The 11556-nt window shown below is 35.6% G+C and overlaps 1 protein-coding gene across 1 annotated transcript in view; it reads right to left on the bottom strand.

Moving 5' to 3' along the window:
* Positions 1 to 628: 628 nt before the first annotated feature.
* The window catches only part of ATP11C (ATPase, class VI, type 11C), a 51554-nt gene continuing 40626 nt past the window's right edge, over positions 629 to 11556 (bottom strand). Inside the window, exons 17-18 of the mRNA XM_008584377.1 lie at positions 5782 to 5886; positions 629 to 3106 (exon numbers count right to left, since the gene is read on the bottom strand). Of these exons, the coding sequence (XP_008582599.1) occupies positions 5785 to 5886 (102 nt within the window). The 3' untranslated portion in view covers positions 629 to 3106; positions 5782 to 5784. The remainder of the gene's footprint in view (positions 3107 to 5781; positions 5887 to 11556) is intronic.

Here is an 11556-nt window from a genome sequence, read left to right as displayed (position 1 = left end):
AAAAAAAAAGAAAATATGCACTAAATATAGGTAAAGGACTAACACTATTAAAAGACTACCAAGCATAGAGACTGAAATGTAAAAATAAACGCAACCAGCTTCAGTAGAACAACTTTGGTCCCAGCAGTTAAGGGGCAACAGGGTTTCTCAAGAAAAGGGATTTCACAGGTCTTGCGTGCAAGCTGAGCAATGTAAGGGGTGTGTGCGTGTGTGTGTGTGGAGACACACACCTTTGAACCAAGTTTTCAACTTCACCTTTAGCTACTTAAGATTTAAATGATTTTAATGGGTTGGAGACACAGTCCACACATCACGCTACCTCCAACGTGTGGGCAGCACCAAGCACCCCGCCAAGCACACAGCAGACTTTTCATACGTATTTGTTGATTTGGCTGAATCTCTATCTAAGCATTAACAAGATACAGTATTAGTAAAAACTCCCACAAATATCTTACCCTCCTGAAATTAGGTACTGCCATAAAATGCCAGTTCAACTCATGTAGAAATGGTCAACCTTTTGTGAATTGTACAGGCAAAGAGGAAATTAGAAACTTATTTCCCATCACCAAATTGCTTCTATATTATTTTAATGTCAAACTGAGACCTTTCCAAAAAAGAGGCTAAAATGTCAATCATATCATACCAAAGTTTATTGGTTACATCAAACAAAAATTTCTGTAATGAAAAAGGCAAGTTGCATTCCTAAAAGATGGCATTCACATTCATCTTAGAAGGTGACAACATAGATGTAAAAAATTACTTAAGTGAAAAATGTAATATTGCAGTCCCATTTTGCAAGCGGAAAAATGATTTTGTCAACATTTGCATAAAACCTGCACATTTATATACTGCATGTTATTAAAAAATTCCATCACTATATTATGAACTTTGTAAATTTACGCTTATATCTATACTGTTGCTGGTGTATATGTGGTAGATACGGAATGAAGGTTTTTCAGTTTACTAGATAACATCCTCAAACAACAGACAACAGTTGTGAAAATAAATTTGATAGTCCAAAATTATTCAAATTATGGGTATATGATCCCATTACATTTTCCCCCTCTCTTTGTCACAAATAGGATGGTTAGACCATAGTGCTAGGAATACTGGACGGCTTATTTCAAGTTATTCCATCTGTTTAACCCCACACTAGCCATTTTTTAGCTCATTACTAAAGTATCTTTCAAAAAGGAAAGCCAGGTCCCTCTCAGAGATCTAGGCTGTGATATTACACATTGCTGCCATTCTGAATCTGGGCTGCAATGTACAGTGTAATGTGTACCTAAGACATAACTCTAAATCTTCCTTACTCCTCATTTAACTTTCTTCCTGGCTGCAAGGAATTTTACATTCAACCAGTTATATTTCTACTACCCTGGATATTCTGATTATGTCAACTCTCCAATGGTTCTGCATTAAACAAGGCCCTCAATTGTGGCTCTCTTATTTGTATTCACAGTCCCTATAGTTCTTACATCAAACAACAATAACAATATAGCAACAACAACCGTAAGAACAAAAACAAGATTAACAACACATCAAAAGCTTTCCTGGATTAGATGTTTTAGCTCTTTGGAATAGGCAAAGAATATAAAGACTTTGTTTTTAGTAGATTACCTCAAACACAGGCTGCCAGAACACAGTACACTTTAGGTAAGCTGTGAATGACATCTAACAAAGTACTGCAAAATAATACTGATAGATGAGAACAAATGAAATAATGAAAAAGGGTCAGTAATGATGAAATGGTTTCTGATAACTGAAATTATGTCCTTTCTGGAATTTAAGAAAAATTACACCTAAACATTAACACAAAATGTATAGAGAAGAATCAAATGTGCCATATGGACTATATAAATATATTGGTACAGAATGAATCCAAATCAAGGTACAATAAAAACATTAATAGTACAGGAATGCCAGAAAGAGACAAAAATGAAAACTGACAAAAATATATATTTTTTAAGACCATTTCAAACTAGCAGTCAAATGTGGTCAAAAAAGTGTGTTTAACCATGAATAAAGACATTTCACATTTATTTCTATGTTTTAAGTGAACTCACTAGGAGGCTAAAACCTCCTTTTAGTCCAGCAAGCCAAGGACTTTTAACAAGGTCAATCTCATGGTTTAGAGTTAGACCACTGCCCTGGACAAGTTAGCTACAAGTTACAACACTCATGTTTATAGAGTCATGGCTCTACAGGTTGAACCACCATCTTGGGATGGATCCCTCCCCTTCCCAAATTGGCAAGTTAAAAAAAAAAAAAAAAAGTGCTATACATATGCACAAATGCAACCTCTTTCAAATAAAAACAGTTAGCAGTTTAAAATATTCTTCCTTCCTCTGCACATAAAATTATGAAAGGCTGATGATGCTCAGAATGGCCTTTATTTTTGTATAACTATAGTTCTACCCACCTTACCTCATATCCCAGTGAAATTAATACTTTCACGTAAGTGTTCAAGGTATTTTTTGGCAAGAATATTCTACCAAGACACATTTAGCATGTGGGTGAACAGAAAGGATTAACTATTCTGTCTGATGCATTGATACCATTTAGTCCTCCTGTATTTTCAAGTACTCCTTTCATGTGTTTGAAAAAAAAAAAAAGAAATAACTTAAGATGATCATTCAGCAGGAATGAGAAATGTGATCCAAACAGCCTATTTCTTCTGCCAGGCAAAGAAAATAACGTTAGCAAAATATATTCATTCCCATTGCATGACTTCTGCTTTACACTAATATATTGAAATCCATTCACAAAGTTCATTGGTTAGAAGAGCATCCATTTGGTAGTTATATAATTCTATCTAAAGCCAGAATTCTAAGTACTCTTGCTTTCAACTTTCGTATAATTCTTAACTTAGTGCTTTGGCCATATCGGCTACTTATAATAACTGTAAATGCTTAAGAGAGTCATTTGGTATTTTAATGGACATTTATCCTGAATCCTAGACATAAAAGATTGGTTTAGTTTGTTGCATATCGAGTATCCTGAGATGATAACTTTTTGTAGTTGTTTCTTCATGCTTCCTTTTTTAGCTGTAACCACTGTCAGTATGCTTGTAGGACAATAACATAGGCAGTTCAAAATTCGGATTCTGCAAAATTTAAAATATAGAGAGTTAAAAGGTTTATTTTAATAATAATGTGAAGCCAACTGGTTAGCATTTTCAAAAATAAATCAAGTAGTAAAGCAACCACCTTAGCAAAGTGCCAAGTTTTATTCACATGCAGGGGGAAAAGAAGAGTGACATAATAACCACATTTTAATCCTTTCTTCATTTGTCACCTGAATAGATTCAGGCTTGCTTTGCTTTTGGATTGCTCCAGGGTTCTCCTAATACTTTTTACCTCTATTATCTATCTCCTAATACTATTTACCTCTGATTATCTAACACAGCAGAGGTTTAGCTCACTATGATCCCTTCTGCTAGGCTGGGAGCTCCTTGAAAACGGGGACATTTTATTTATCTTTTAGTGCAGTGTCTGGCACATAGCAGATGTTCAGGAAATGTTGAATGAATAAGTGGATGACTTTTTTGAATATGTTAATTTTGACAGAGGAAATCTGAAGATATATTCAGTTTTGAAAGATTATTGTGAAAATATTCTTCCTTTACTTTTACTTTTATTCTTCCTTCCTTTTGGCAAGTCATGTATTGATGAGTTGATTGACTCTTCCATTTTTCTTATGCATCACCTTTTTAGAAAAGGGATCACAGAAATTTCCCTAACAAATCTACAGATTCTTCTCTGTCCTCTAAACATCATCAAATGGTATGATCAGGATGGAGCATGACAGACAAACTGATCATTAAGTATAATTCATGTAATGTTGAGAAATGGAAGTCGTTATGTCAAGGGACGGAGCCTAACTTTGATTCTCCACTCTAAAATTCAACTTTTTTTTTTTTTTTTTAAATCAACGTTTTTGAATGTGAGTAATGGGAAGGCCTAAAAATGTGTGCTATTTTCTTCCCATTCTGGGATACCTTCCTTGCCATGTTTGGACTATAAGTCCATTAGAATACCTTCCATTTCTATTTATGTTCCACATTCTCCAGAACCATTGTTAGCTCTTCAGGTAGCTCTGCAGGGTTGTGGAGACTCTAACCAAAATAAAGTTCTCATTCACACTGAGAACTTATAAAAGGAATCAGATAGTTTCCTCACCAACCAAGGAACAAACTCAGTGGCTAAACTAATTGCCAAATATTTTCATAGAGGAGAAATGATGCCACATGAAAATCTATTCCTGAAAAAAATAACTACATTAAATATATCACAATTGTTTTTAAAAATAACTTCTTCAGTTCTATGTTAGACATTGTAGGAGTTAAGGCCCTGGAGAGGCCAAAAGCAGTAGCAGTATCTGCTACCCAACCCAGTCCCCCAAACCACAGACCAAGCTGAAGAAAGCAATCCAGGGGGATACAAAATTAACTGGAAACAATATAGCTAAAATGCATCACACAGTTTAGGACAAAGCAATCTGGAACAAACGGGTCAAAGACTTTGAAGGCTACTGTGTAGAAGATTCATTATTGAGGGGAAACATATACAGGTGAGTCATTCAAAAATGAGTAAAGAGACGCTGACTGCAGCAAAATGAGTCTGCTTCCAAAATAACACTGCAGATGCAGACTGTGATCAACTGCAGAAGATACAAGAACCAAAGGATTCAATGCATTAGTTTAATTTTTATTCTTTGTCAGAGGGCGGGGGAGTTGATAGCTAATGAAAAAATGAGCCTATGAAGTGGACTCACAATTGTTAGCTTCAAAGTGAACTGACCCACAATTTTGTTCATGATCGTTAATTTTTATGTGTGCATGAAAGATAGCCCTGCCCTAAGCTGTATATATAGTTGTTTCCAAGCTGACAAGCTTATAAACCTTGTTCATGAATTACTCTCAATTCCTACAGATGAATAAAATATCTCTAAAAGTCTGGGATGCCAGAGGCCCCTGCAGTGAATAATACAGGGTGCACATAAAGGAGTCATTCTGAGTTCATGGGTTCCTCCCATGGTATTATCATCAATTCCTTCGAAATATTTTTGTGGTGTAAATGAAATATGTCATAATGTGAATATACTCATTTTTGAAACATTACCTATGAAGTATTTTATATCATTAGGCAAGCATCCCCCTGAATGGCTAGAAAAGATTTTACCTCTGAAAATTAAAACATTTAGCTTGAATAAAACTTGACATTAAAAACAGTTATGATTAGAGTAGACTGGTTCATTAACACATATTTGGGGATCACACATTTACAAGGACATTAAGTGTATACCTGCAAACACACAGACACTGCACATGAAAGTACAAACACATTTAATTATTTTCACATTAATTCCCAAAAGAACATGCAATGCTAAACTGATTTGATATTATACAGATGCAATTTTGGAATACTTATTTTCAATTTTTCAAATGATCTTTTAGTCAAAATTATATTTCTTGAACAATATTAATGAATATTTTCACATCATGGCCCTGCCATGACAACTTGCCCCTTACAAATTAAATATACTGCATTACCATTCAGCTCTGAAAAATGCCTAAAATTTTATTTGGGGGCTTATCAAATTTAAAATATATATTTCCCTGTACTCCAAGTAATGCATCTTTATATTTTTGCAAAGAATACTATAAAGCTCACCACACCAACAGCAGAGAAAATTTAGAGAGTGATATTTTCATTATTTTCCTTATAATGCTGTTAATCTGTTTCTTTAAAGCCAGCCCACTTATTTAACACTAGGTACCTGTTACAACATATTAGATTCATCTGAGAATGTTCGTAAAAGAAGAGGTCTGACTGAAGGTCTGGCGGATAATGAGTCAGATGCCCTTCTACAGCTCAGATTTCTCTGTAATAGTGAGGCAAAGATACTTAAAGCATTTGAAGATTGGTTAACCTACCTGGTGATAAAAAATGTAAAAGAAAAAATAATTTCCCATAGACCATTCCTCTGGCCAAAGTACAAATCATTACACTATATAGAAAATGCATAACATTCAAACGAACACATTTAAAGGCCTAAGAAAGTTTCCAACTGGAATTGAACTGATTTTGTGGTAGAAGTAAATAGACATTAGTAGTATGTGGCAAACTTGGGTTTTTGAAATGGCACTGGTAGGTTATATGGTCAGATGAGTCAATATGGTTTGATTAGTAAACCTTACCATCCTTTTGGTGAACACCTCTGAGAGTTGTGCCAGTTCTGTGAGTGTATCAAACAAACAGAAATTTGTGCAAAACATTCCTGTCCTAGTAAACAGACTAGCTCTAACACACCATGGCTACGACTGTATACCGTGGATCAATATTTACAGACTTATAGTCCAAGCCTTTGAAAATTACTTCCTCTCCAGTGTGACATTTGCAAGGTGAACAAATGATTAAAAGAAAATGACAAAATAATCTTAAGTATCAATAGAAGATATAAAAATGAGTCATGGGAAGTAATTTTTCCCAATAAAGAATCAGAAAATGGTGTCAGGCAAGTGAGAATGCAAGCAAGTTGGAACATTAAGAAAGGAAATCACCTTATTCACTCCAAGAGAAACTGTGATTGCTGGAAGTTTGAGAAAGCATGAAGATAGTAGATGTTCCTGAGGAAGGGAGACGTTTCGTTACCTTGTTCACAATTGCACAAAAGGTGGAAAATTGCAGTAGAAAAAAGAGAAATGCAGAAACCAAAAAAAAAAAAAAAAAAAAAATAAATATTCTCTCAAATGTTAAGACATTTAAAAAGAAACCTTGAGAACACGAAGTTGAAATGACATGTTAGTTCTGACGACATTACTTCCTGAAGTAAAAGTAGAGTTAGTCTATTTTTTATATGCCAACTACTATTTCTCTGGATATCAATTTAAAATTATTTTGTTAATGGGAAAATGGACTACTTAAAATAATTTTAAAATATCTTCATTAAAATAAGGCTTATCTCTAACCATTAATTCAGTAACCTACATTTGTTCAAAATCCATTGGTCAGTTAGATATTCCAGGATCCATCATCAATTTATCTTGAAGTAACTTTCTCCCCTATTCAATTGCACAGGTACATTATGAAGGGACTCACCGCCCTTGAGCAGTTGCAGGTCAAAAACCCAATCAAAATGAATATAATAGGAAAACATTTGATGCCACCACACTTCAGTACCATTTGCCTCTAGACCAGTACTTAACTTCCTTTCTTCTAACATAATTTGATTAGTTTCCCTGTTTTTCCTACAGAGACCTCTTTAGACAGGTGGTCTAAATTTTTTCTAAGTAAGGTACAAGTTTTCCTTTAAAACACTCAGAAAAAAGTCAAAATCGATTAAGTTTAACTAGCAAACCTAAGAGGTTATTTTTTTCCCCTTCTTGTTCTGTGCATGAAATTATAAGGCAATTTACAGACGTGGTTTTGGCATTGCCCAAGCAAAACAGAAGATGAGTAGTCAACTATGGGGATGAGTTGAACAACTTTGCTAAACAACATTACCCATATTATCTACTTAGCGACTAATGAAAATAGGCTTAGAGAAAGAGAACTAAAGTAATATATATATCCAGTAGAGTTTAATATAAACAAACTTTTAAAGACAAATACTTTGATTTATTCATATGTTGGATATAAATAAATAGTGACAGGACTATATTTTTACCTGTTCATATTTTACCTTCAATGAAGAAAGTTGGTGTCATGTTGATAACATACAAACTACCAACTGATAAAACTGGAGAAATAAACATTTAGTTTTTGAGAAAAAAAATTTAATTACTTCTATCTTCTACTTTGTGGGCAAAAACCCTACGACATGATTTACATGATACCAAGTCTCCCAATACCATATTAAATGTACAGCCTATCTATTTAAGCCTATCATGATTTACATGATACCAAGTCTCCCAATACCATATTAAATGTACAGCCTATCTATTTAAGCCTATCATGATTTACATGATACCAAGTCTCCCAATACCATATTAAATGTACAGCCTATCTATTTAAGCCTATCATGATTTACATGATACCAAGTCTCCCAATACCATATTAAATGTACAGCCTATCTATTTAAGCCTGCAACTGTAAGCACATTTTGGTGTGCTCAAAAACTTGTATCTAATTGTCAGAGATAAATGTTTCTCCATGAAGCAGAAATCTTAGGAATTAACAGATTAGTGTTAAAACTACTTTATGAAGGGGGAAAAAAAAGGAAATATGAAAGTACAGAAAGCATGGAAAGAGTATCTAAAGCAGTAAAAAAAATGATATAGCTAGCAATCAGTAGTCGGGGGGTGAGGAGGACAGGAGATAATGAGCTAAAACAATATGAAATTTCCACACTCCTTTGCAGTCATCTAAAGAGCTTTGACACCAACCAGCTCAATTAGCAGTATGTCAAAGAGACTGATGGATAAAGGCCCATCTCAACAGCCATGCCATTAGGATTCAACTTTACTTTTGTCTAATCTGGTTCTCAGAACTATTGGTTGTATATGACATTGTAAGAATCACAATTGTAATCATCATTATTACCACTACAATGATAAATTGTATTCCCCAAAATTTCCAAAGTGCTTTCTCTGGGTATTTTGCTCAAACATCTGACATTCTTCCATTCATTCCCTGCCTTCCACCCTGAAAGAGCCCCCTATATATAATGGAATATTTCTTTCCTGTTTGTGCAGACATCCAATGCTAGGTAGGCATGGCCATGTTGCTGGATCCATTTCCATTAGATTATAGTCTTCCCATGTCTAGCAAACAAAGCCAAGCCTCCCTTTTCATTGTGGTTTACATGAGAAAACTTTACATAAGGACAAGTGGACAATTCCATTCCCCCACTGGAAATGTGAAGTGGTATATACTACTTGGCCAGAGGGTCCAGGTGTATTTCATTGATTTACACACGTCCACCAACTGTGCTTAGAGGGGGTACAGCTTTTTGCAATGCCAAACATCCTAAACTTTAAACTTCCTTTGAAGTATTATCCTGTTGTTCTGCTGTTCAGTCCTCAATGGTAGTTTCATCATACACCATTAGCAGCATGGCTATACAGGTTATCACTGTATGAGCTAACGAAAAGCCCTATGATCCTTGATAATAGGACTTTAGCACAAAAACCAACCATATTGCTGAAAATGCAGCTGAAGTATACATCGCTTAACTACAACCCTTGAGTTGAATGACTGAGAGAATGTATTTTGAAAGACAGAATTCTGCTAGCATCATGATAACTCAGCTGTGGTGGAGGCTGCCATACTAGCCTTTTTACTAGAGGCTTTGGGAGACAGTGATTAAGACCTTGAAATAGCTAAGTTGTGTTATAACAAGCCAAATCATTGATTTGACTGTTCTGTTTTACAGCTGCTTACAGAAGTGTTCCATACAAATGTCCTTTATAATTTAATTGAGTGAGAGCTCTTTGTGAGCTGGGGCCATGTCTGATTCATCTCCGAACTACCAACACTTAGTATAGTAGCTAAGTCATAATGGGTCCTCAGGCAATGTGTACTGAATTAATGGAATTCAACATAAGGCTGCTTCAAAAATTATTAAATATATACAGCTTAGCTTCTTTCTCAAATGCCATAGAGACATATTCACTACACTGCTGTGTCCCCTTCTCAAAGCAGCTGCCAAGACCCACATGAGGATATCACCAGCAGCCTACACACCACAGGCATTTCTGACAGTGTGTATAAAGTGTCCAAGATGTTTACTGGTTGAAGTCAGGAGATATTCTACTCTCGGTAGAAACATACACTGTACTGCATTAGAGAGCCTGTCAGTGTATGAGGCAGACCCAGGGTAAAAAAAATCTTTTGCATTGCTTTAAAATGAGGCCAACGCTGTAGCAAGGAATATTGAAGAAAGTAGGAAGTCACCTGGGATATCAGACTGTTGGTCACTAAGCATAAAGACCAATATATTTTGGGGAAAGTAAGATACTCTTTTTCCTTCACCTTAGAAATTGGCCTCTGCCTCTCTGATATGACCAAATAGGGACTTATTTAAACAGATGTGACTGATCAGAATAGCTGTGGCTGCCATATTTCAGTCGGTCTTTATGCATTCATATGCACTACTTTGCTCTTGCATTTTCTCACAAGAAAGAAAAAAAAAAAAAAGGTAGTGCGCTTCAGTGTCCCCAACGTTTTGCCTCTTTTACAACTCTCAAAATCCCACAGAGTCTGAAAAACCACTGAGCCTTTCAGACATTGGATGTAAAGAGAGATGTTCATCAGTAGGCGGTTCAACAAATATTTATTGGTTGAATGAGGGTAGAATAAATGAATAAATGATTGAATGAATGCAAATGATTATGGAAACTCTCCTGGTTGTTCCAGCACATCAGCACGCCAAGCTACAGCACAGACACTAGAATTCCTTCTACCATGGATATAACCTATGACAAATTTCATGCTGAACCCCTGGCAACATTCTATGCTGCTAAGTAAAAAGGGCTGCAGTCCCAGAACTCCATACTTTGAACAGAAGTTCGGAATCTGCTGTTTGCATGAAAAGAAAATGTTCTAAATCCCTCCATTTAATGGCCTATATGAAAGTCATTTCCAGCCAGTGTCCAATTTTTTAAAGAAGGGACTAAGGAAGAAAATAAAATATGTTTGAAGGTTTTGATTTCTGACATTTTTATATCATCTTCAGAGCATGAAGCTGGGTGTGAGCCATTATTTAACATGAGCTCCATTACCCTAATAAGAAAAACATTTAGGAGCACACCAAAGTGTACTCCCAAATAAGAACAATTGGAAGAGCAACTTGAAGATCCTCCCCTGACAAATTCTCTACTATAAAAAGGCACCAAACCATTTCTTACTGTAACATTTTTTATTTGACCTCATGCAAATTGCCACTTGAGTCATTATGGGAGAATCCTATTGCATCAAACTGTTTTACTCCCATTCAATTGAAACTAAGGTATAATCAGGTAATTAAATGCCACTTTTCCATCCTAAAACTAAATACCAGGGTGGAGGGAGTTAGTTGAAGATCTACTGGATGAATTTAAGAGTGGACTAAGGCAGTCTTAGCTATGCTAACATTATTGTGTCCAGTTCCAGCCCATAAGACATGCAGAAGCAGGGAGTTCAGAGCAATTCTGACCACCTAACTATAGATTGATTGGCCTTGTATACCAAGAATCAATGTAGCTTATGCCACTGACAGTTCTGTTGCTTTTTTTTTGCTGGGGGGAGAGGAGGGGAACTGGCCAGTAAGGGGAACCAAACCCCTGAACTTGGTGTTACAAGGCCATGCTCTAACCAACTGAGCTAACAGGCCAGCCCTGTTCTTTGCTTTTGATTGGGGCTGACACTGACTTGAGAAACACAAAGCTCCTCTTTTACACTTCTCATCACTGAAGATTTTCCTACTGTAATCATTTCAGATCCCCATGTCTACAAAATACCAACTACTGGATTCTATCAACTCAATAGGAAAAAAAAAAAATCATGACATACCAATTTTGTAGCTAAACTAGTTAGTCACAGCTTAGACTATTTCCTGAAAATACTGTCTTGG

The sequence above is a fragment of the Galeopterus variegatus genome, unplaced genomic scaffold, assembly GCF_000696425.1.
Source record: "Galeopterus variegatus unplaced genomic scaffold, G_variegatus-3.0.2 Scaffold3252, whole genome shotgun sequence".
In the NCBI taxonomy this organism is placed as follows: domain Eukaryota; kingdom Metazoa; phylum Chordata; class Mammalia; order Dermoptera; family Cynocephalidae; genus Galeopterus; species Galeopterus variegatus.
The sequence above is the reverse complement of the archived record's forward strand: the minus strand, read 5'-3'. Positions and strand labels throughout refer to the sequence as shown.